Genomic DNA, 26,276 nt, shown 5'->3' on the forward strand with positions numbered 1-26,276 from the left:
TTTCAGTTTTGCAGGATGAAGGAGTTCTGGAGGCGATGGTGGTGGTGGTTGCCCAATATGCTGCGGATGACCCTGAACTGTGTACTTGAAAATGGTTAAGGTGGTAAACTTTGTTTGTTTTTTTTTAAGGTGGTAAAATTTATGTCAGGTGTAATTTTTAAAAAATTGTAATAAGCAACATGCACACCAAGTGTACTACATTATACATCAAATTTTAACACATTTTTAAATTTGTTGCCAAGAATTCTTGTGTACACTTCTCATTTCCTCCTAGTGTGTAAAACTCATCATATCCTCTTTGGAGAGTTTCCTGAAATTGCAAGGCCAGCAGTTAAAGACAAAAACAAAACGAAATTTATTATTTCCAACTAAAGCCGAATGTAGCTCGTCCCCCCACACCCCAAATACAGGACTGCCGTTGTCGTTCATTATACCCTACTTAAATAATTATTGCAAATATTACACATTCGGACTTGCAAAATAAATCAATACCAAGGAAGCAAGTTTAGTATTCGTATATATTTGGCTTCCTCGTAAGATTTCATTCGTAGACCGTTCAACTGATCAAAGTAAGAACGTCCGGGCCTAAAGCAAGCCCCCAGAGCCCAGCCCCGCCCCCTCGGCGGGCCAATCAGACGCGCGCCGGGGAAGGACGCACAGCTGCCCGCCGAGCGAGTCGATGAGGACGCGTGAGACGCCCCGCGCCCGCCGAAGCGCTCGAGCGCCCCGCCAGGCGCTTCGCCATCTTTTTCAGCTGGCCGGGAGGTGTCTTTCTTTCCCAGAAGCAGGCTGGCGACTGGGCCGTGATTCGGCGCGATCGGGTATCTGTGCGGCGGCGGGCGGCCTGGGCAGGCGGTGGGCGCGGGGGAGGCCGCGGACGCTGCCCGGGGCGGGGGCCGCGCTCTCCGGGGCTTCGGGAGGCTTCGCGGCGCTGCGGGTGCCAGGATGAGCGGGCGACTGGCCACCTTATCTTCGGGTGCAGCGCGGCTGCTGTCGCGTTACACGGTTCAAAGAGCGGCCTAGGGAGAGGGACAAGCTAGTGCAAAGCCAGATCCGAGCGAACGCTGGATTTTTGTGGGCTTTAGTTATCTCGGAAAACTTTACGCGGAATTTGAGCAAACGGCGTCAAGCGGAATAGCTCGGATTTGGTTGGAGTGAATTTTTTTGAAACTCCAAATCTGATTTGAATGTAAAAAAGTTAGAGATTCAGGTTTATGAGTGGGTGGTGAAAAACAATTCATATTTTCTCCGTGGCAGTGGTTGTGAAAGTGTGGTCCCCAGATGAGCGTCATCCTCCTCATCTGGGAAGTTGTTAGCGGTGCCCATTCTCGAGTTTGAGAGCCCCGGCTCCAGCCAACTACACATAGGCGAACGGACCAGATTGCAAACTCCTGACTTTTGGGCCATGCACTTTCTAGGTTAATACAGAATTTGACTCGTTAGTCTTGTCTTGCTCATACACGTGTAATTCATCGAAATCAGATACTTCCTTTTCTGTGCCGATTTCCACTCAGCTGGGACTTTCCTTGGAGATCTCAGTCTTTCTTGGTAGCTCTCCACTCAGTTTACTTGTTTTCCTAATCTGTAAAATGAAGATAACCGTACTACTACCAAGAGTTTTTGGAGAATTGAATGAATGAATGTATGTAACAGTTTTTGGCACATAGTAATCAAACACTGCTATTATATATAATTTTGATATTAGCGTCAAAGCCTGTAGCAGATGAGGAAGGTGATTAAAAAGAACTAGAGGAGAGAGCTTATTAGTAACTGCCAAGTAATAGAATCACAGGTGCCCCCGTTAAACTAAACCAATACAGGATGGTTACTTATCCTAAACACTTTGCTGCTCAGAGTGTGGTCTGTGGGCCAACATCTCTGCCATCACCAGGAGCTGTTAGAAATGCAGAATCTCAGGCCCACTTCCGACTTAGTCAGAAGCTGTTTTTAACAAGATCCCGGGCAGGTTTGGATGCAGTTTTGCTTGGAGGAAGTGTGAGATCAGCTGTTTAAGATTTCTCAAGGAGTTCCAGCCTTCAGTCAGTGACCAAGGGGATTTGGCAGGAGGACTTAAATTTGAGGCTGGTTCCACTTCCGCCTCACCTGGTCTTCCGTTGTTTCTTCAGTTCCTAGTCCTGGATAAGTTCTGCATCTGCTGATCATTATTGGAGAAAGTAATGTAGCTTAATAACATGACTGTGGGAGTCATAGTCAAAACTCAAGTGCTTGAAGAGTTTTTGATTCATCTCCCTTTGTATAATGCTCCCTATAGAGCTGTTTTCCAGATCTCCATTCCCTATCCCAGCTCCCTGACACACAGTGCTGCTCCTGGCTTTCCAGTGGACCATTTCACAGTCGTCTTGATATTGGGTAGTAAAGTGAACTCTGTCAGCTTCTCTTCGTTTTGCTTTAGAACCTTTTTTTCCACCTCTCATTCATTTCTGTTTTGAAGGAGTGTAAAACCTTGTTGCCTCTGAAAAGCCTTTTCTGTAGCCTTGATTTCATATGCTGCCATCTTCTCAGAGCTTCTGCTCAGTTCAGAGACTCCCTTTATCAACTTAGTTCTTCAGTGCTTAGAATTAGGCTTCTCCCTGTCAACGGCCTAAGCAATCCAGCGGCTTTATTTTTTTCCCCAGACTTAATTTTTTTCAGCTTCTCTAAAGTATTTTATATAGGTGACTAATGCCTCTTTCAAATTAAGCATCTCTTGGTTTCTACACATTGCATTTTTTAGCTTGTGTTCTGCTCTCGATAGTCTTCACTGCCTTCTCTTGTGTTTGGGTCTGGGTCTTCTCGAGGCTTTATTCCTTAGTTGAACTCCTTCCCCACCCTACCCCCCCCCCAAGTATACAGTCATCCAGTATTTATGTCTCTAGAGCATGACAGGGATCCTAGGATACTTTTCCCACCATTATTGTTACTTAGCATTTTGGTTTTTACATTTTTAAACATAAAAAGTTGTGGGGTTTGGGGTTTTTTTTACTATCAGTAGTTGACTTCACTTGTCAATATATTTGACCAATTCCTTTGCTCATCATTGTTTCTTTTACTCACATCTTTTATTGATGTTAAGTTTCTTTAATATGTCAAGAGTCTATGGGTTGGAGACTTTCTTAGTCTTTTTATGTCTGAAGAAATCTGTATTAGTTTGCTAAGGCTGCCATAACAAAATACCACAGACTGATGTCTTAAACAACAGAATTTTTTTTTTTTTTTGGAGGGAAAAGATTCTGGAGGCTGGAAATCCAATATTAAGGTGTCAGCAGGGTTGATTTCTTCTGAGGCCTCTCTCAGCTTGTAGATGGCCCCCTTCCCCCTGTGTCTTCACATCAACTTTCCTCTGACCTGTGTCCAGATTTCTTCTTATAAGAACAGCAGTCATATTGGATTAGGGCCCATGCTAATGACCTCATTATAGCTTAATTACCTCTTTGCAGACACTATCTCCAAATAGTCATATTCTGGGGAACTGGGGTATAGAACTCCAACATAAGAATTTTGGAGGAATACGTTTCAGACCATAATATCTCAATTAGTCTTTCCCATTAAAAAAAAACCTTTTGTAAAATGTGAAATATATATACAGAAAAATGTATAAAATATAAGTGTTCATCTTAGCAAATTATGTAAAAAGCATACACCCATGTGCCTACCTTCTAGATTAAGAAATAGAATACTGTCAGTATCCCAGAAATCTTCCAGAGCTTTTTCCTCATGTCATTCTTGAGCTCAGAGGGAAAGATTTCAAGTATAGCGTTTGCCTGTACTACTCTATCTGGCAAAGTTTTCTTTTATTCCTGGTTTGGTAAGTGTTTTAGTCATGAATAATTTATCCTGTTTCATTCTTAATTTGGGGGGCCTTCTCTTTTTCTTTTTTTTTCCTTTTTCTTAATTTTACTAGGTGTTTGTCAATTTTTTTAGTCATTTCAAAGAATTAACTTTTGGTTTTATCTTCTTTATTTATTTGACAAAGAGAGAGCAAGGGGGAACACAAGCAGGGCGGGTGAGAGAGGGAGAAGCAGGCTTCCCGCTGAGCAGGGAGCCCGATGTGGGGCTCGATCCCAGGACCTTGGGATCATGACCTGAGCCAAAGGCAGACGCTTAACGACTGAGCCACCCAGGTGCCCCCCCCTTTTTTAAAGATTTTATTTATTTATTTGACAGAGACAGTGAGAGGGAACACAAGCAGGGGGGGTGAGAGAGGGAGAAGCAGGCTTCCTGCTGAGCAGGGAGCCAACTCCTGTTTATTTTTGTATTAAATTCTTTCAGTGGTTCTTTTTCAGGCCTGAGGTAGTTTCCTGCTATGTGTGCACTGATCCACGCCTTGCTGAAGACTCAAGGGGGAGTGTTCCCAAACCAGTTCTCTGACGCAGACTGGATATCCTACAGTTCAGTTCGGACACTGTGTACCCAAAGTAGTGCACACCCTCACAAGTTAAAGGCACAGATCTGTGCAAGACTGCTTCCATGGCACACGTCTTGGGGGCCATCTGCACTTGTGATCAACTGGCTATAGATTAGGGGGATCCCACAACTCTGTCAGGTTGGATAATTCACTGGAATGACTTACTGGAAGAACTCCCTGAAAGCAGTATACTTACAGTTTTATTAGAAAGGATATAGATTGGGATCAACCAAATGAAGAGACACACAAGGGCATTCTGTGGAGGAAGATGTGGAGTTTCTGTGTCCTTTCACTTTTCAAACACCATTATACTTGCTTGCCTGGTGTCCAGTGTCTTGAAAACTGTTGTTTCCTAGACTTTGTGCAGAGGTTTCGGTTGTTCGGGCAAGAGGGTACACCTGGCCCCTGTTACTTCATTTTGGTCGGATGTAGGAGCCCTAGGAGTGCTTTGGAGCGTGGGGTTACTATGTCATCTTGACCTTCCTGCTGTTCTTTGAACGCTTCAAATTTTGTCCCCGCTCTGATCTTTATGCTTGCTGTATCTACTCTCTGGATGTTCATTTCCCGAGTCTTCCTAAGGTTTGCTTCTTATCATTTGCTTAAATATTGTGGTTATCTACTGCTGTGTGACAAACCACCTCAAAGTTTAGAGGCTTTAAGCAACCATTTTCTTATTATTTTTCATGATTTTGTGGGCTTAGGGATTTTGACCGGACTCATCTGCATAGTTCTTTTATTCCACATGATGTTGGCTGGGTCGCAAGTCTGTTACCATGGGATTGACCTGGGACCGCCAGGGTGGCTCATTCACGTGGCCGGCCGTTGACGTTGGCTGCCGGCTGGGAGCTTAGCGGCGCCCTCTGCACATGGCCTCTCCGTGTGGCCAGGCCTTCTCGCAGCATGGCGGCTGAGAGCAAAAGCAGGTGTTCTGGAGTAGAAGCAGCCAAACCTCCTATAGGCCAAGCCAGGCCCAGAACCAACACAACATCGCTTCTACCACAATATTTTGGCTAAATATTGTGAACCCATGTAAAACCTTTGCTTGTAAGAAGATGGTGACGGAAATTTCATCCCGTTTTTTTTTTTTCTTTTTAAGATTTTATTTGACAGAGACCCAGCGAGAGAGGGAACACAAGCAGGGGGAGTGGGAGAGGGAGAAGCAGGCTTCCGCGGAGCAGGGAGCCCGATGTGGGGCTCGATCCCAGGACCCTGGGACCATGACCTGAGCCGAAGGCAGACGCTTAACGACTGAGCCACCCAGGCGCCCCTCATCCCGTTTTTGAAAGAGGACAAGGGCGTATGACTGAGCACCTTGATGATGTGTCTGTTTTTAACAAAAAGTGGACACTCTGCAAAAGGGACTTTCCTAGCAACTGACATACCTAGAAAACAATTATAAATTCTAATTTCTTCTAATTATAATTCTTGGTTAACAACTGATGTTAGGTATCTTATACTTCCCCCTTTTTCTTATAAAAACCCCTTTTTCCCTGCAGTGGGCCACAATTTGGGTTGCTCCCCAAATTGCAATTCTAAACCCCAAATAAATGCTTTAATTTTACTTCAGTTTTTCCTCTTTTCATGGTTGACATTGGTCACAGGGTCAGCCCAGATTCAGGAGGAGGGACAGTAAACTCCATCTCTTGATGGGGACCTGATGGAATTTGTGGCTATCTTTAATCTCCGAGGCCTTCCCTAAAATACTCAACATTGCCTAATCCATCCTGCCATTGTCCTTTATTTTTTTCATAGGGCGTATCACTATCTGAAATTATATTTTTTTTGTCAACTTATGTCCCATCTTGTCCCCTGCGCCCATGTGCCCCTCTCCACCATGTATCTTCTTAAAACCTGGCTGGGCTAGTTTCCTGGTATCCCTGTCAGCTAAGACAGTGCCCAGTACCCAGTAGGTATGTAGTAAATGTTGAACAAATGAATGCTGAACTTTTCCCCAACACCATGTTTCTCCTGAATTTCTTTTGAAGTTAATACTACTACCTTTTTGTTGTTGGTCAGCCTAGAAATCTTGGCCATGCTTACCATCTTCTCCTTTCCTTACGTGCATTCTGTGGCTGAGGCCTGTGGAACTAATCTTCAGAACACAGTTCAGTCTCCTTTGGCTATTTCCCCCTCCCTGTGGGATTCTCTGAGTCCAGTTTTTCCCTCATTCTGTACACTTAGTGGTACTTTTATTTTCCCCCAGTGTGGCTCCCACGCGTTCAGAGCTACTGTCAGCAGATGAGGTTGGCCGTGGGCCCCGTCACCCCAGCCTACCTTGTCATCCAGCCGTCTCCTGGCCCCACCGCGTCCATCCTCGAATGTACGGTTTCGAAGGTTCACTTTGCTCCTTTGTCTCCTCACCTTGCCCTCTTAGCATCTTACCCACACTTCCCTGTTTCCCATGCCCGTTCCTCCATGAAGTGGTGCCAGTTTCTCCCAGTCAGATGAGCTTGCTTCAACCTTCGAACCTCTAGAACCCTGTGAATCCCTGTGTGGCTTTGACCGTTTGCATTTGCTGCTTGACGTTTATTGAATGTCTCTCCGGCACCAGCCACCAGGCTGGGTGTTGGTCTTGGAGAGGTGGAGGGGGCAAGACGGAGAGTCGTCACGACGGTGAATTCCGATTGGAGTAGGATGTCACTTTCCCCTGAAAAAGTTCACGTCGTAGCACAGTGGTTTTCTACCCTTGCTGCGTATTGGAACCACCTGAGGCGCTTTAAAAATCCCAGCACCTGGGTCCCACCCTTAGAAATTCTGATTTGCTTGATCTGGGATGTGGCCAGAAGATTGAGACTTTTGGAAGCTCGCCAGGTGATTCTAATGCACAGCCAAGATCGACAGCCACTGTGTCAGTGGGAGAGCCTGACCAGGACGAGGCTAATTTCATCGTGTGTTGTGTTAGACGAATAAACAGAGCACGCTGGGAGCACAAAGGAGGAGTGTATAATACAGCCTGGAGTTATTTTTTTTTTTAAAGATTTTATTTATTTGTCAGAGAGAGGGAGAGAGCGAGAGAGAGCGAGCACAAGCAGGGGGAGCAGCAGAGGCAGAGGGAGAAGCAGACTCCTTGCCCAGCAAGGAGCCTCATGTGGGACTCGGTCTCAGCACCCTGGGATCATGACCTGAGCCGAAGGCAGACGCTTAACCAACTGAGCCACCCAGGTGCCCCTGGAGTTACTTTTATTTTTACATTATTTTTACTTTCTCACTTGGGAATTCCCTCACCTGATTTTTATTCATGTTAAATATAAGACAGGCTGTCCAAAAGAACTTTCTGCAATGATGGAAATGTTCTAGATCTGCCCTGTCCACTGTGGCAGCCACTAGCCCCATGTGGGTGTTGAGCACTTGAAATGCAGTTAGCGTGAAGGAGGAACTGAATTTTTAATTTTATTTAATTTTAATTAGTTTAAATAGCCACATATGCTTAGTGGCTGCTGTATTGGACAGTGTCGAATAGAGGCAGTATTAAGTATTGAAATGATTTGACAGTGTTTCTGCAGAGGCTTAGATGAAGCAAGTTGTTTTCTCTGAGTGGTTTGGGAGTTCAGTCACCTTGTTTGAATGTTAATTTTGTACCTTTCTTATTTTCCATGTGTTAAAAAAAGAATTTGGGGGGAGAGGGTTTGGTTAAATACCGCTTCTTTTTTATTTTATTTTATTTTTTAAATGATTTTATTTGACAGAGAGAGACAGCAAGAGAAGGAACACAAGCAGGGGGAGTGGGAGAGGGAGAAGCAGACTCCCCGATGAGCAGGGAGCCCGATGTGGGGCTCAGTCCCAGGACACCCTGGGCCGAAGGCAGCCGCTTAACCGACTGAGCCACCTAGGCGCCGCAATACCTCTTCTTTTTTTAAAGCAGTTTTACTGAGCAATGATTCACATACTAAACTATTCACTCATTTAAAGAGCACAATTCATGCAACCATCACCACAGTTTTATTTATTTTTTTAAATGTTTTATTTATTCATGAAAGTCAGAGAGAGAGGCAGAGGCAGAGGGAGAAGCAGCCTCCCCGCCTAGCAGGGAGCCTGATGCGGGACTCGATCCCAGGACCCTGGGATCATGACCTGAGCCGAAGGCAGACGCTTAACCATCTGAGCCACCCAGGCGCCCCATCACCACAGTTTTAGATCATTTTTCATCACCTCAAGAAGAAACCCTGTACCATTTTAACTGCCAACCGTCTGTTCTGTTCCCAGCCTTGAGCACCTACTAATCTACCTTCTGTCTCTGTAGATTTGCCTGTTCTGGACCTTTCATATAAATGGGATCCTGTACTGTGTGGTCTTTGTTGCCTGGCTTCTTTTACACAGCAGTGTTCTCAGGGTCCATCCGTGAAGTACGTGTCAGTACTTCATCCGTTTTTATGCCTGGAATCTCCCATTGTGTGGATATGCCACATTTTAGTTATCTGTCAGTTGATAGACATTTGAATTGTTTTCTTTTTGGCTGTTGTGAATAATATGGCTGTAAACATTTGTGTACAAGTTTTTGTGTGGATATGTGTTTTCATTTCTTGGATGTAAGCCTAGGACTGGAATTCTGAATCCTATGAAAAGTTCCCATATTCTTTTTGTCTCAGCACGAATATGTGTGTATGTGTTTAAATGTGAATACCATTTTACTGAGTATTTTTATATCAGTTATTATTCAGTAAGAAAACATTATCTTAGCACCAGAAGGAAGTAGATAGTTTTTATTACAAAACCATTTCTTCTAAAAATAATTGTATTTTATGTCTCTTAAAATTTTTTTTAGCCTTCATGCAGGATGCTGTATTCTGTGCTCCTTTGTGAATGTCTGTGGCTGATAACCAGTTATGCTCATGATGATGACTGGATTGACCCCACAGACATGCTTAACTATGATGCTGCTTCAGGAACAATGAGAAAATCTCAGGTATTAAAAAAAAATGCATGTGCATGTACATAAGACCTTATCGGTCCTGTAATGGAAATAGTGTACTTCTGTTACTGTTTCTCACAGAGCTTCCAGAGTCAAGAGTCATGTACCAATGACTAGCAGCCACGTAGAATATCTCCCTGACTTTTAGTCAAAGAGGATTTCAACCCCACCTGCTTATTTCTGTGTTGAATATGAATGTAAAGCCCATCGAGCCGCCAGCTAACTTGATTTTAGTTCTTAGCTAGTATATAAATTTGAGACTCTTTTTTGGTTCAACACAGATGAATTATGACAAAGTCATAAAATGATGAAGTCAACTTTTAGTCTTCATTAACTTTAGGTTATTTTCACAACTGAACTATAAAGAAATCTCTATTTTGCTCTAGGTAAAACATGGTATATCAGAGAAAAAAGAAGTGAGTCCTGACTTGTCACATGCTGATGAATTGTTGGAATGTTATAGCAAACTTGATTCTTTAACTCATAAGGTTTGAATTTTTTTAATTCATGAATTTTATATTTATAATGTGTTAAATTGCTCTGTTTCCTGTCTTTGCTAACATTGTATGTGTTTCTATGTGTGTACTGTACAATTTATGTATAGTTTATTTCTTTAGTCTTCTCTTTCATTACTCTGGCCTTGTCTTTTTTTTTTTTTAATACTACTTTTATTTTCCAGTAATAACATTTATCTCACCATGTTGTAATTCTTTCTTTAGCAGACTGAACATTTCTTGGGACAAGGAATATGGGTTTTTTTCTTTTTTAATATTTTATTTATTTATTTGACAGCGAGCACAAGCAGGGGAGTGGCAGAGGGAGAGGGAGAAGCAGGCTTCCCGCCGAGCAGGGAGCCCGATGCGGGACTCGATCCCAGGACCCTGGGATCATGACCTGAGCTACAGGCAGACGCTTAACCGGCTGAGCCATCCAGGCGCCCCAGGGACAAGGAATACGTTTTATTCATTTTTGATTCTCTATCACCTTTCACAGTGCTGGGTCATAATAGACGCATAACAAAGGCAGCCCATGAAGAAATGGGCCTGTGACCGCCTGATGAACATGAAGGAAGAGCCACCACACATACTAAATTATAATAATCCCTTATATTTGCAAGAGTAATTCTTATGTTCATCATTTATCCAATCTTTTTATTTGTGTGGCTGAAGTGGAGTTTATGAGAAAGGAAATAAATCAAGATCGTTAAGGGGGTTGAACGCATGTTGAGGGGTGGGAACTGGTTTCTTGGCTGTGGAGGCTGTCAGCTGGTGGCCCAGTGGAGGGGGCTTCAGAAGGAGAGGGGTGGCAGAGGTCCAGCAATGCCAAATGCTCCAGCTGGGGCAGTGACAGGTACTGAAGAGGAAAGTGTTGGATTTCTCCAAGGTGGAATAGGCAAATTTTGGTAGCCGAGGGAGGAGGGAAAAGGGATAGAATGAAGGAGATTTCTAGCTTGAGAGACTGGGAGAGCTTGTGAACGGAGATACAGAGAGCTCATCTCAGTTCCAGATCTGTCCGCACTGCTGTGGTTCTAAACCGGGTGTGAGTGCTGTCTCACCCGAGTGCTAGCACAGAAATGCTTGGATAAAATTTGCCTCAGTTTAACTGTGTTTTGTAGTATCATGAGCTTGTTTGGCTGCATACTAGGAAATACGGAAATTTTTCATTCCGTTCTTTGCGTCTTGGGCTCAGCATTGTAAAAGTATGATTGATAAAATGGAGTCTTGAATTTCTGTTTTACAAAACATTCTCAGGGCGCCTGGGTGATGCAGTCTGTTGGTTTCCGCTTAGGTTGTAATCTCAGGGCTATGAGATCGCGCGCTGTGTCAGGCTCCATGCTCAGTATGGAGTCTGCTTGGGACTCCCTCTCCCTTTGCCCACCCCCAAAACAAAGAAATCTTAAAAAACAACAACAAAAAACCACACACACACAACATTCTCTTAAAGGGGCACCTGGGTGGCTCAGTTGGTTAAGCATCTGACTCTTGATTCTGGCTCAGGTCATGATCTCAGGGTGGTGAGATTGAGCCCCATGTAGAGCTCCATGCTGAGTATGGAGCCTGCTTAAGATTCTCCCTCTCCCTCTGCCCCCCCACCACACCCTGCTCGTGCTTGTGCATTCTCTCTCTCAAAAATTCTCTTAAAGAGGGACGCCTGGGTGGCTCAGTCGGTTAAGCATCTGCCTTCAGCTCAGGTCATGATCTCAAGGTCCTGGGATCAAGTCCCACATCGGGCTCCTTGCTCAGCGTGGAGCCTGCTTCTCCCTCTGCCTGCCGCTCCCCCTGCTTGTGCGCACGCTCTCTTTCTCTGACAAATAAATAAAATCTTAAAAAAAAAAAATTCTCTTAAAGAGAAATTTAAAGAGGTTTGTAAATCTTGCCTGCAAGCGGAGGAAACTGCCATGTGACTTTTCAAGGGTCCTTTTCTCTTAAGTCTATGTGTGACATTCAGTTGTCATGTTTATCATCTGAAGCCCATTTCAAATGCTAACTCAATTCATGGTTCATACTCAGAAAATAAAAGTTGGTTATCACAGGTTCTAATGCTTTGCAAAGAGAACCCACAGAAGGTAGAAAGTTCTACATTTTCATATAGTTGATAATCGCAAGCTCCTTACCTTGATCTTGATGGGGCCACTAGGCTAGAAACTTGACCCTTACATGAAACTTTGATGCTAATGTTGAATTTGTTTTTTAATTACAGATCAATGACTGTGAAAAGAAAAAGAAGGAAGACTATGAAAGTCAGAGCAATCCTGTTTTTAGGAGATACTTACACAAGATTTTGATTGAAGCCAGAAAGCTCGGACTCGTGAGTGTTGGTGTGATACTAATCAGTGTGGTGGATATTTTCATTATTTATTAATTTCATATGGGGGGAGGTGCCTTAAATTTGCTGTTTGAACTTTGCTAAACAGTTGGAAATTTGACACATTCATGACTTGGCAAAGAAATTCTGTGCTGGCCCTTGTTTTCTGCCACTTGCACACTTTCTTATTCATATGATGTAAGATCATTCTATGCTGAGAAAAAGAACAGTGTGCTTTAAGTAGTCCCTCTTACCACACGGAAGCTTTTTACTGTGGCAAGGGTTACTTTGTAGAATTGCATATCATGTGCATATTTTTCATAATTAATGTTAAGATTCCATTTTTTAGAGTCCTTGTTTTCACTCTGTGGAGTCAAACATCAAGAAAACTTAAGGGGAAGGAGTGTTAGATGAATATTTAATAATCCCATCTTATTTTGGAAGTGAAAGGGCAGATGTTCTCATACATGCATCCTTTAATTCAAGTCTTTTAGGCATGTGTGGGATAAGGGCACAGAGTGCCAAAGCATTCCTATGGTGCAGATAATTGATAATATTTAGTTGAAGGTTTTTTTGTTTTGCTTTCTTTAGTTCAAGGTTTTTTAAAAATAGTAATGTATGACTGCTTTTTCACGTTAGTGATGACTTGTGATGTTATATGACACTGTTTTTTTTCTGATTTTATATTTGCTTTTATGTAAGTATCTTTATTTTTATAAAAGAGAAACATTATTCTGTTTGTGTTAACTGGTTAATGAATGTAAAATGTTTATAGTGATTTTGCTAACCTGAACTCACGCTAATAAAGATAGTTATAAGTATCATGTTTGTTCACGGAAACTCCAATTTGACTGCCTTTTAAGATCCTTTTTTTGGGGGGCGCCTGGGTGGCTCATTCGGTTAGGTGGCTGCCTTCGGCTCAGGTCATGATCCCAGGGCCCTGGGATCGAGCCCCGCATCGGGCTCCCCGCTCGGTGGGGAGCCTGCTTCTCTCTCTCCGTCTGCCACTCTGCCTACTTGTGCTCTCTCTCTCTGTTAAATAAATAAAAATCTTAAAAAAAAAACCCTTTTTTAAAAAATTTGTGTTAGTGTGTATTTTAGGCTAGTTGAAAATAAAGTCAGCAGGGCGCCTGGGTGGCTCAGTTGGTTGAGCGACTGCCTTCGGCTCAGGTCATGATCCTGGAGTCCCGGGATCGAGTCCCACATCGGGCTCCCTGCTCGGCGGGGAGTCTGCTTCTCCCTCTGACCCTCTTCCCTCTCGTGCTCTCTATCTCTCATTCTCTCTCTCTCAAATAAATATAATCTTTAAAAAAGAAAAGAAAAGAAAGTCAGCAAATGGAAAATCGTAAATGAATCAAAATAAGTAGTTGATGCTCATTATTTGTGGATTCCGTATTTGCGAACTTGCGTACTCACCTTATTTTATAACCTCAAAGTCAATACTTGGGGAGCTTTTGCGCTGCTCTTGGACATGCGCAGAGCATTTGCGTTGCCTGGTGTGCCCATTCCCAGCTGAGGCTGAGCACAGCCGTGTTCTGCCTTCTTGTTTCAGCTCTCAGACTATAAACAAGTACTTTTTCATGGTTTATTTAGTGCTTCGTATTTCACACTTTTGTTGATGTTACTTGGCTGTTTAAAATAACTCCCAAGAGTAGTGCCGCTTTAGTGCCTCTGAGCCGCGAGAAGGCTGGGATGTGCCTTCCAGGGAAAATACCCATGTTAGATAAGCTCTGTTCGGGCAGGAGTTACAGTGCTGTCGGTTGTTCAGAGTTCGGTGTTAATCAAAAATATTAAATAAGGTATCTTTAAATAGAAACACATAAAAGGGTTATGTATTGACTGCCTGATGAAAATGTAGGAACGCAACCCTGTATTTCCTGTAGGAGCTGTAGTTCAGGTATTTGTTAACTAATGTCCACGGTGACGTCCTAGAACAAACTTGCCAATAGTAAGAATCAACTGTGTTTGGGTAAAATGTACATTGTCTTATTTTCATAGAGTTTTATATTTTTGAAATGTTTTTCACATGTATGATCTCTGTTGTTTATGTTAGACAAATAGGTGGATAGTATTTTTATTTTATACATGTGAAATATCAACCACATATATATTTAGTTCCAAATCGACTTTTGTCTTGAAGTGTTTCTCTTTTCTGTTTTGTTCTGTTTTGTTTTTTGGGCAAATTTAATTCAGCCTGAAGAAAACAAAGATGATATGCATTATGATGCTGAGATTATCCTAAAAAGACAAACCTTGTTAGAAATACAGAAGTTTCTCAGTGGAGAGGATTGGAAACCAGGAGCCTTGGATGATGCACTAAGTGATATTTTAATTAATTTTAAGTTTCATGATTTTGAAACATGGAAGTGGCGATTTGAAGACTCCTTTGGAGTGGATCCATATAATCTGTTGATGGTAAGATGGGACAAGGGGGACGTAAGTAACAGCTCATTTTTTTTTAATTCTTTTTTTTTTTTAAGATTTTATTTATTTATTTGACAGAGAGACACAGCAAGAGAGGGAATACAGGTGGGGGAGGGCCAGAAGGAGAAGCAGGCTTCCCGCTGAGCGGGGAGCCCGATGCGGGGCTCGATCCCAGGACCCTGGGATCAGGACCTGAGCCGAAGGCAGACGCTTAACGACTGAGCCACCCAGGCGCCTCAGTAACAGCTCATTTTTAAAAATGCTTTAAAAACTCCACCACAGAACCCTCCTACACTGTTGGTGGGAATGCAAGGTGGTGCAGCCACTCTGGAAAGCAGTATGGAGGTTCCTTAAAAGGTTGGAAATAGAGCTACCCTGCGACCCAGCACTTGCACTACTGGGTATTTACCCCAAAGATACAAATGTAGGGATCCGAAAGGGTACGTGCACCCCAATGTTCATAGCAGCAATGTCCACAATAGCCAAACTGTGGAAAGAGCCCAGATGTCCATGGACAGATGAATGGATACAGACAATGTGGTCTGTATATACAATGGAATACTCTCAGCCATCAAAAAAAAAAAAAAATGAAATCTTGCCATTTGCAATGATGTGGCTGGAACTAGAGGGTGTTCTGTTAAGCGAAATAATAAGCCAGTCAGAAAGACAATTATGTCTCGCTGATATTGTAGAATTTAAGAAACAAAACAGGATCATAGGGGAAGAGAGGAAAAAATGAAACAAGATGAAACCAGAGAGGGAGACAAACCATAAGAGACTCTTAATTATAGGAAAGAATTGAAGGGTTGCTGGAGGGGAGGGGGGTGGGGGCATGGGGTAACTGGGTGATGGGCATTGGGGAGGGCCTGTGATGTAATGAGCATTGGGTATTATATAAGACTGATGAATCACTGACTTCTACCTCTGAAACCAAAATACATTATATAGGTTAATTAAATTTAAATTAAAAAACTGTTAGGTTAACCCGTGCGAAGACCCTTCTGTCCTGATGACCATGCAGCAGAATGGCACAGATGCTGTTGCATATCTGAGGCCAGTTCTTTTGTTTTTGCTGATGGTTATCATTTTTCAGTGGGGAGGATGGCTTGGCAGTAACCCTACTCTCTGCTTCTTCCTGTTTTCGAGGTACTTCTGTGTCTGCTCTGTATTGTGGGATTAGTTGCTACCGAGGTGTGGACGTATGTGCATTGGTACACCCAGCTGAGACGTGTGTTATTCATCAGTTTCCTCGTCAGTTTGGGATGGAATTGGATGTATCTATATAAGGTATTACATAGGTGGAAGGTTTTCATGTTTTTCAGTGTTACTTCATGATAACATAAGACCTCAGTGCCTTTAGAGGAGCTTATAACTTTGCCTCTGATCAGAGATGCCGGCGGGGGGGGGGGGGGGGCGGGTGTCACTGGCAGCCACTCACCTGTCCCTGGTGTTTTGGGTCCCTGACCAGTTTGGTGCAGGCCTATTTTCCTGACCCAGTTTCTCATGGGTAGCATCTGGGTGGCTAAATCAGAATAGAGCTAGGTGGATGCATTTTAAAAATTTTTATGTAGGTAGTTTAGGGTATGTCCTTTTATTCTTTGCCAGAAAGGATATCAAAATGTTATTTTTTTTAAAGTTCGGTTATTTTCTGAATATGAAAGTGGTACGTTGATAGTAGGTGATTTAGAAAAGGTAGAAAGTTATACAGAGAGATTTGATTTTTTTAAAAAAGATTTTATTTGAGAAGGAGCGAGCAGGGGGAGGGGGAGGGGGAGGGGCGGAGGGAGAGAGAGAATCCTGGAGCAGGCTCCCCGCTGAGCAGGGAGCCCAGCGTGGGGCTCGATCCCAAGACTCCGGGATCATGACCTGAGCCGAAGGCAGATGCTTAACTGACTGAGCCACCCAGGCGCCCCAGAAATTTGATTTCTTTTTTTTAATTACCTGTAATTTTGTCACCTAAAGATAATTGCTGTCAATATTTTGAGGTATTTCTTTCCGATTTTTTTTCTAAATTTTAATTCTTTCAAAATTGGGATCATGCTGAATATAGAAAGTCAAATGAAGGACTGTTCCTGTCGAAATAGCATTGAAGGACAATTTTAGATCTTTCTAGCAGGGTGAGTCAAGTAGCAAAATATTTTTGATGAATTTATCTGATTAAATCATTGTGATATATCGTTAACCTTTTGCTCTAAGTTCTATAGCTTTTATTTTTTTTAAAGATTTTATTTATTTAATTAGAGAGAGAGAGAGAGAGACAGCGATAGAGGGAACACAAGCAGGGGGAGTGGGAGAGGGAGAAGCAGGCTTCCCGCCGAGCAGGGAGCCCGATGCGGGGCTCGATCCCAGGACCCTGGGACCATGACCTGAGCCGAAGCTGGACGCTTAACGACCGAGCCACCCAGGCGCCCCACAAAACACCATTTTATCGTGAATTGTGAAAGAAAATGAGAAGTAGGGCACCTGGGTGGCTCAGTCGTTAAGCGTCTGCCTTCGGCTCAGGTCATGATCCCAGGGTCCTGGGATCGAGTCCCGCATCGGGCTCCTTGCTCCATGGGAGCCTGCTTCTCTCTCTGCCTCTCTCTCTGTCTCTCTGTCTCTCATGAATAAATAAATAAAATTTTTAAAAAAGTGGGAAGCAGTCATTTATATAACTATTTTTGGGTGTGGTAAGAATTATATTTGAACTAATTTTTTAAAATAATCCTTTTTAGCACAAAGGTTTGCCTTTCTCATCAAAATTACTTACAAAGAAGGAAGCTGTAGTTCTTTATCCTCACTCGTTGCATTAAGACTGCTTTGCCATGAGTGGAAAAGAGCTGCTATTTAGAACCGTTTTTGTTTTTTTCCTACTAAAAAACCATGAACCGTCTGGTGTCTGGTGAAGACACGGTTTGATGTCAGGGTTTTGGATGCGTAGACATAACCTTCATGTCTGCAGCTGCTCACAGCTCCCTTTTGGTGTTGCTCAGCTCGCGTTCGCGCAGCATCAGGCCGAGGTTGCCAAGCTGGAGCCATTGAACAACGTGTGTGCTGAGAAGATGGACTGGATTGGAAGCCTCTGGGGTAAGGGGTCGGTTTGCTGGGCCTCATTTTGAATAGAATTTCCGGGAAGGAGAGAACATATTAGTCATTACAGCGAAGTGAGAACATGCTGGAAGGAGGCTTTCCGTGGACTGAGTCCTCAGTGTCAGAAGAAGATGCGAGAAGAGGCAGGGTTCAGACCGGGCCGCTCGTGCTCACGTGACCTCACGGGGAGGGACCAGGGACCAGCATCTTTGTCAGCTCCTGTAGTGCTGCGGTCCCCTCCCCCACTGACTTATGAAATGTTATGTTGTAGCTTTACTATACAATTTTGTCCCTAGGAGGAAAGTTCTTTAACTTTTTTCCCCTCACAGACTGGATATACATTGTCACTACTGTTGGCTGCCTTTAGTTCTGTGTTATCTAGCAGTAGGAATGGTTGAGTGTTCGAAGGCACTTTATAAATGCAAGTCCATAAGAACAGACCCAGAATAGAATCCCTGCGGATTGTACAAAACAGGGCGTCCATATTAACGTTTCTTTAAAAGTTGTGGGAACTAAACCAATCTGGCCTCGCTTCCTGGCTACAGGGGACAACTGAATGCCGCCTCTAGCTCAGGCTAGTATGTAATGTACGTAAACCTAATTTAGAAAAATTGGGAGAACTAATAATGCTCTTTATTTTGTAAAGTAATGGATTTTTTAAATTGAAATTTTACTGAGATAATTCTAGATGCACAGGTAGTTGTAAGAAGGAAAACAGATCAGAGTACCCTTTCCCCATTTTCCCCCAGGGTAAACGTCTTACACGGCTGTAGCAGTGCGATCTCACAGCCAGGATATCAACTTGCATATAATTCAGCGATCTCACACAGATTGCCGCGGTTTTTATTTGGATTCATTTGTGTGTGTGAAGAACAATTTTTAAAACTTACCTTTTAGAAAATTTCATAAAATATGTTTTATCTACATAAGACTTGTCTAATTTGAAGAGATTTTTAAGATAAACATATTGGACATAAGATGAAAAATTTTTAAATCACTATTACAGGGAGTCTATTTGTACCAGCATTTAAAACTGGTTGGTGGTGGGGACAGGGACAAAACCAAAATGCTGTCTTATTTGGGAATGAAATGCGCCTTTTTTTTTTTTTTTTAATGACTCAGTGTTATGTCTGTTTCTCTAAATAGAATTGTTGAGAAGTTCATGGACCTATAAGGATGACCCATGCCAAAAATACTACGAGCTCTTATTAGTCAACCCTATTTGGTTGGTCCCACCAACGAAGGTATAGAATACATTTGTAAAAATTATTTATACAAAGTGAATCAAAAATCTCTTGTATTTAAAGTTTTTAGTGTTTTTTACAGTCATTTTGCTGATAATAAACCCTTGTTCTAGAAAAAACACTTCCATTACACAATGATTTTCACATTAAAAGCATTTTAATTGATTTTTTAAAAAGATTTTTTATTTATTTGACAGCGAGAGAGAGGACAAGTAGGCAGCACGGCAGGGAGAGGGAGAGAGAGGGACCACAAGCAGGGGGAGCGGGAGCAGGAGAGGGAGCAGCAGGCTTCCAGGAACCTGGGGAGCAGGGAGCCCGATGCCGGGCTAGATCCCAGGACCCCGGGATCACGACCTGAGCCGAAGGCAGATGCCTAACCGACTGAGCCACCCAGGCGCCCCAAAAGCATTTTAATTTATGAACATAATTTTGGCCCCAGTGCACAGTGAATTTTGGCTCATTCTGTCTTTTGAGGGAAAAACTAAGTTGCTGTTATCTTTTGTTTTAGGCACTGGCGGTTACATTCACCAACTTTGTCACGGAGCCACTGAAACACATCGGGAAAGGAGCTGGGGAATTTATTAAAGAGTTCATGAGGGAGATCCCAGTATTACTTCACATCCCAGTGCTGATCGTTATGGCTTTAGCTGTCCTGGTTAGTATACAGCACGGCTGACTGTTAACAGCGCTTGTAGAAAAAAGGCAATTCTAAAACCTAGACTTTTTTGCTGTTGTAAATCAGGCTAAATTTTGCTTAACAGTATGAAAGATGATTTTTAAGTGATAGATTTATTTATACTTACATGTATATTCCTTTAAGCAAGGAGATGATTGTCAAGTTTGATTGTAGATGTCATGGCAGTGACTTAGAATAATATTTTTCTAAAGTTGTTCTTCAACTTGGTGAGTTAATATACATGAAATCAGTTGTTTTTGTCCTCTTTGAGAAAGGGGGCCTTCTTATTTCAGTCTGAGTTTTTGCAGCACTAAGAAGGGAAGAGCATTGGCTTTTCCACAGAATCAAATTGGGATGTGGAAGAAGGTGAGTTACTGAGAAACAGTTGGAGGAATCCAGGACCAGACATTTGTTAAGAAGAAACATTCGTCATTCATCTATGGTCTCTTCAGCTTTTTGTATTGATTTTCGGCCCTTACTCTAATAAAGCAGTTGTCACTTAAAATGTAAAGAACCCAGATGTGCCATGGGAAAAACCAGGTTTGCATTTGTAAAGAAATTAACCTATTTAAAGCTTATAACTTTAAATATTTTCAGCATCTACTTTCTCTGATGGCTGTGAATATACACAACATAGGAGCAGTTATCAGACAATTAGTACCTTCCAATTTAAATGATTAAATTAAAAAGGATTGTCTTCCCTAAGGTTACAAAATTTACTGCACTTTATTCACTTTGAAATTGTTCCTGTTTTGGTTTTGTTTTTTGGCTTGTGATTACAGGAGTCCGGTTTAGGGGTATGGTTTTGTTAGGTGACATTAGTTGTATAGTAGTGCAGATTTTCCCTGACTTATGGGATTATGTCCCAATAAACCCATTGTAAGTTGAAAATATTGTAAGTCGAAAATGGATTTACTACACCTAGCTTACAGGACATGGTAGCTTGGCCTAGCCCACCTTAAACATGCTCAGAATGCTTATGTTAGCCTGCAGTTGGGCAAAATCATCTAACACAAAGCCCATTTTATAACAAAGTGTCAAATATCTCATGTAGTTCACTGAATATTGTACTGAAAGTGAGAAACAGAATAGTTGTGTAGGTATGGAGTGGTTGTGAGGATAGGGGTTCACCCTCGATGCCCTGTGGCTGACCAGGAGCTGCCCTGCCCAGCATCACCAGAGAGGATCGGACGCCAGATCGTTAGTCCAGGAAAAGATCCAAATTCTAAATTTGAAGTACAGTTTCTCCTGAGCGCACTGTCACTTTCTTAGCATCGTGAAGTCTTAACAGTTTTAAGTTGAACCATCGTAGGTGGGGGACTGTTTGTATTTAATCGCTGAAGCTGAAATTATAAGCAAGAACCCATCATCTCTTACTGCTTCATCTGCCTAAGAAAAGGACTTTTACTGCTTCTGTCTTTAAATAGTTTCGCCAGCATAGTGATTTTCAAACTTTTTGTTTTTAGGACCCTTTTGCCCTCCTCACTGCACACCACAAAAACAAAAAACAAGAAAACCCCCCAAAAAACAAACAAAAAACCCCTGAAGACCACAAAGAGCTCTTGTTTATAGTGGTTTTATTTATTGATATTTACCAATTAGGAATTAAAACTAAGAAAAATTTCAAATACAAGTTTACACAGGCACACAGTCGACGAGCCAGTAGAGTGACGAAGTCATTCCAGCCCCAGAAGACTCCACCATTCACTCAGAAGGGAAGAATAAAACAGAGTAAGGTCTTTGAAGTGTGAAAAGTTTGACCTTACAGAGTCCCCGAAACTGTCTCAGGGGTCCCTGGGCCACAGTTTTGAGAACTGCTGCCTAGTTTTCCCCATGAAATGGGATTCAAAGCCTGTTGAATTTTAGTTGTCGCTAAAGCCAAGTTTGTATTTGTAGAAAAGTTACCCTACATGAGAATGTTTATGTAATGATGTGTGTAACACTAATTTTTAGCATTTACCTTATATGGTGGGTGTGGCGATAGACATCTGATGAACAGTTATCAATTAGTACCTTTCAATTTAAGTTTCTAGGTTTTAGCCAAACTGCCCTTGTTACAATTCAGTGAAAGTGTGTTCAGCTGATTGAAATGTCTACTTACCACTTAGTGATTTCTCACATTTTGTTGGCTACTCTGGCCTAGTATTAATCTAAACGAGATCGCAAATGAAACAAGAGTGAAGCAAACATGTTTATGTCTCCAAATGCCATTAAGTCAAGTTAGGTAATTTTGCTAGCACCCTGAATAATTTCATTGTAAGTCAGCCATTAAATACTATATATTTCTTTCTTTTCCTTCTAGAGTTTCTGCTATGGTGCTGGGAAATCAGTTAATATGCTGAGACATTTAGGTGGTCCTGAGAGAGAACCACCCCGGGCACTTGAGCCAGGTGATAGAGGACGGCTGCAGGAAGTTGATGATAGACCCCATGGTGGAGCAGGTGATGCACGTTTCCCTTATAGAGGCCACATCAGCCCCTTTGAGCGAGGCCCTTATGACAGAACATATGAGGGTAGAAGAGATGGTATGAGAGAGAAAGATGTTGACTTGAGACCTAGGACTGGCACCAAGAGCCCCGAAGTGCTCCGGCCATGCGATGTACCCCAGGCAGAGGCGAGAGAGCGTCCCACGGTGGTACCCAGTGTAAGTCAGCAATTGTTTATTTTGCTGTCCTTCATGTAGGCCTCCGTGCTTCCTGTAGAGCTTCTGGGTAGGCGATTCTTCTCTTTTACCTGCCACGGTTAATTATATCCCATTATTCTATTTTCTGGCCAAAAGTTCAGCCTTCTCAGAAGAACTAAAACGAGATTTCATTTTTTTATGTTAAATCCTATTTAATGGTAGTTAGAACAGGTAGTAATTCATATGAAATTTCATAGGAAACCAAGTAATCGTGACTGAAATTTCTGCCTTTGAAGAGCTCAGGGAAAAGTCTTCACTGAAGGCCCGGAGCCCGGGGGAACCTGCAGGAGACCCCTAAAGGCTCAGCTGGGTGGGAGAGTGGGCAGGGAGGGGTCACACACCCCGCTTTCCCAAATCCTTGGCATCATTGGCTAGACTCTACTTTCTACCTGCAGAATGCTGAGGTGTTTTTTCTACATTATTGGCCATTTAAAGGGACGTTTCTGTTTTTGTTTGAGAGAGGAATTTACATTGTCATTTGCAAAGTTTAAGTTGTAACTGTAAACCTTTGAGAAACAGTTGTGAGCAGAGCAGAATCTAGAAAGTTAGAATCCCTTCCCATGGAGTTTCTTATAAGAATAAACATACCTGCCGACATCTAAAAAATTTTCAGATGTTCCTTTCATTTAATAGTTAATGGTAATGCACCGCTCATCTCAAATTCTCCAGGGACTTCTCATCTCACTTAAAGGGAAAGCTAGGTACCTCGGTGGCCCAGGGCTTCCTTGATCTGCCCACCGCCCGCCTCTGTTAGTACATGGATTTCTTCTCCTACGCTCACTCTCCTTCAGCCACAAGGGCCTCCTCGCTATTCCATGAATTAGAACCTTTTTACTTGCTCTTCTCTGTCTAGAATGCTGAAATGTGGTTCATTTCTTTAAGTCTTTACTCCTGTATCACCTTTCACATTACCCTAATTTAAACAGTCGTCTGATCCCAGCGTGGTGCTTTGTTAATTTGTTGCTTGTCTCCCCAAGCTAAATGGAAGTTCCAGTGAGGGCAAGGGTTTTTGTTGGTTTTGTTCCTGCTGTGGCCCCAGTACCTGGAACTGAATACAGGCTCAGTAAATATTTGTCGAATAAATTATTCTCACCAGACAAGAGGAGTTAGCAGTACTGGTCCCCAGTCCTCTTGCCCTCTCCTAAAGCTGGGTCACTAGACCACCTGGAATATCCTGAGTGCCCCCACTCCTCCCTGCAGGGTTCTGTGAGGCTTACTAACATTTACGTAATTACAGCACAGCACTGGAGCTGGGATTTGAAGGAGTTGAGAGTTTGATACAGATTTGCATAGGAACTTGTTAAACGTGTTTGATGACTGAATCTTCACATTATGTTAATTAAAAAATTAAAATGTCATTCTCTACAGCATAAATTACCCATTTTGGATACAAAGCCCAAAGAATTCGGTGGAATCCAGGGAGAAAGCACACTGCCTGAAAGCAGTACTGAAAGCAGCCAGTCTAGTAGGCCTGTCTCTGGCCCAGACACATCAGAGAAGGTGGAAGGTTCACCTGCAGAGGAAAAGGCCCAGCTCGGGAGCGATGCCAGGGGCAGCCCAGAGGAAGGCAGCATGTCCAGCCCAGCCAGCGGTGGGAAGGATCTGGATAGTGGCCCATGTGGCTAGAGGAGCAGACTCGGACCACAGCTCAGAGGTCATCTTTGGGTTTTGTAAAGTATACTCTTCACAATTATTTGCTGTCCTCTACAAATATTCTGACATTTACTACTCTACAGGTGGCAGCTTAAACATTAATATTTTTATTGACCATCAGAACTAACGAATTCCCATGTATTTCTGTTTAATTTTTATCTTTTGTGTAATTTCATTTTCATATTGGTACCTCCTGTGGAGTTTGTGGTGTTGATTTTGGAACAGGATCTCATAGATGAACATATGGCAAGCATCACTGATTTCAGATAATTAGAGAGGCCAGTTTGAATCAGGAAACCTTGAAAAATAAGTTTTATGGTTCACATGCATATATAGGAACCAACTAGCCGACGTGTGTGTTGCCTAGTGGACGTCCTGTAATACCTACTTCAGTTAATGATTTGTTAGCTGTGCACTGGATTTGATGTGTTTCCAAAAGTGGTAGGTACTCAGAAACTATTTTAAGGAAAGTCCACTGTCGTCAGCTTTACCCTTTTCATGCACTTCAGCGTCTTAATGCAGTCACGGAGTCTGGGTCCCCTTGTCTCTGCGGAGGCTGCCCCAGCTCATCACGGCTTCGTCGTTGCGAATCCTGCCTCCATCGCTCAACTCTGCCAGTGCTGACTGGGCCTGCTTCCTTGTCGCCCCTTTTTGCCCTCTGCTAAGACAGACCTGAAGATGGCCGGGAGAATTTAGTTACCACAGTTTGTTAATCGGTGATCTTGGTCTTACATAGTCAGTAGCCAGAGACTAGCTTTACCCCTTTCCCCACCAAATATATACTTTACACATTGGCCGAGTACATTATTTTTGCTAAACAGCATAATTTCTGTATGTCCCTGGTTAAGTATAAAAAAATGCCATTGCCAATTAAGATTTTAAAAAATTACCTCAGCAAGAGGATGTAAAATTTGTTAATATTATTTTGTAGTTTAATATTGCAAACATCTTTAGTAATTCATCAGAAAGGTAGTAGTTCTTTCCAGAAAAAGCAATAGGATTTTATAGAAAAATTTGCAACACAGTAGGTATGGGACAAATGAACTCACACAAGGATGCCTGCAGCTTGGAGTGGATTTGTGAACATCGGTGCATATTAAGTCCTCCCTGAGGGCCAGACCTGTTCACACTAATTGGTAAATATGTGCCCAGGGAGGTAGTTGTCCTCTGAGCTTTGATGGGATTCTGAAGAGCAAATTGCCTCAGGTGACAGACTAACTATGAGAGTGGAGTTAATGCTGTTTGCACTTCTGCTTTTTATCCAAAAAATGAATCTGTAAAAAATTAAGTAGAATTTCATCTTTGTATTCTCTCATTACAGATATCCGTTTGGGGATGCAGTCCACTTTGACAGCTAGCGAGGCAACATACCACTGCTGTTGAATGATGACAGCAATTTAGGGAAGACACTAAAGCAGACCGAACAGATCAAGGCCAGTTTATAACTTGGGGAAATAGACTTGTTTATTGTCCAGCCCATATTTATCATTAGAATCAAGAATTTTAGCAGCAGGCTTTTAGGAAAATCAGAATGGGGTAGACAGCTTTATAAAAGCAGTGTTTAAGTGGAATAGATAATGTTGAATGTTTACAGGGTCTAAGAACTATTGTATACACAAAATAAACACCTATTTTTACATTACTGTGATTCGGTATGCTGTCTTATCTCATTGAATATGCTGGTAAGAAAAAAACCCCATGAAACTTATGTGCAGTTTTTAAAAGGATGCTGTCTAGGACGTTATATTGTATATGTAATATATAAGACATAAGATGATCTGGGTGTTAACTGAGTACTTTTGACAAAATTTGATCTTAGAACCAAGAAGAATAATTTTTTTCCCCCGAGCCTTTGATGTGATTCCAGATTGAGTAACTATCTTTCTATTTTATTTTTGTGAACATTGGCCATTTGGAGAAGTGGTTCTCACTGCCCACCAAGTCACCTGAAGGATTTTTAGAAAGAAAAGAGCCCCAGATACCGTCCCAGCTGTGCAGAATCAGAAGCAACCAGAGGTGAATGAGTTGCCAACTTGTTCTGGTTATGGGCATTTTCGTTCTAGAATTCACCCTTAGACTAGGCTCTACTCTATCCCATCTTACTGTGTTCTTTTCCTAAGCTAACTTTATGTCGTCCTGTTACATACCCTTGTAAACTACCTTCAGTTTCTGGGAGGGGGAAGGAAGGCTTAATGATGACTGAGGGCTTAACTTAACATCTTTCATACTTAAATTTTGTGAGTTTTCATCTGTTTTCTATTTTCAAGGCCTAGGTTCTTGATATAACCACATGAATTTTCGGGTTTTGTTTTGTTTTGACATTAGGTCTTAAAAAGTTTTACACCAGTGTTTTGTTACAAAAGGTATAATTTTAAGCCACACACACTTTAAAATTAAAGGACCCAAAA

At 42.3% G+C, this 26,276-nt stretch overlaps 1 protein-coding gene across 2 annotated transcripts; it reads left to right on the plus strand.

Moving 5' to 3' along the window:
* The first annotated feature begins 671 nt into the window (after positions 1-671).
* Positions 672-25,516, plus strand: CLCC1 (chloride channel CLIC like 1). Of its 2 annotated transcripts, XM_025872335.2 has the most exons (12): positions 672-821; positions 9,168-9,308; positions 9,701-9,802; positions 12,015-12,122; positions 14,313-14,534; positions 15,690-15,830; positions 17,516-17,609; positions 18,759-18,856; positions 19,365-19,511; positions 21,835-22,176; positions 23,584-23,869; positions 25,190-25,516. In XM_025872335.2, the coding sequence occupies exons 2-11, from the start codon at positions 9,180-9,182 to the stop codon at positions 23,839-23,841; spliced, it is 1,641 nt and encodes a 546-aa protein (XP_025728120.1). In that variant the 5' UTR covers positions 672-821; positions 9,168-9,179; the 3' UTR covers positions 23,842-23,869; positions 25,190-25,516. The 2 variants fall into 2 exon arrangements, with proteins under 2 accessions (XP_025728120.1, XP_025728119.1); XM_025872334.2 differs by having other exon boundaries at positions 23,584-25,516.
* The last annotated feature ends 760 nt before the right edge of the window (positions 25,517-26,276 follow it).

The sequence above is a fragment of the Callorhinus ursinus genome, unplaced genomic scaffold (assembly GCF_003265705.2).
Source record: "Callorhinus ursinus isolate GAN/ISIS: 27379988/994484 unplaced genomic scaffold, GSC_fseal_2.0 scaffold9, whole genome shotgun sequence".
Classification (NCBI taxonomy): domain Eukaryota; kingdom Metazoa; phylum Chordata; class Mammalia; order Carnivora; family Otariidae; genus Callorhinus; species Callorhinus ursinus.

Coding starts and splice junctions, on each gene's coding strand:
- CLCC1 (XM_025872334.2), top strand. CDS start 9,180: ATGCTGTATTCTGTGCTCCTTTGTGAATGTCTGTGGCTGATAACCAGT. Junction 15,831..17,515: donor ATTGGATGTATCTATATAAG/GTATTACATAGG, acceptor GGTGTTGCTCAG/CTCGCGTTCGCGCAGCATCA. Junction 22,177..23,583: donor GTCCCACGGTGGTACCCAGT/GTAAGTCAGCAA, acceptor CATTCTCTACAG/CATAAATTACCCATTTTGGA.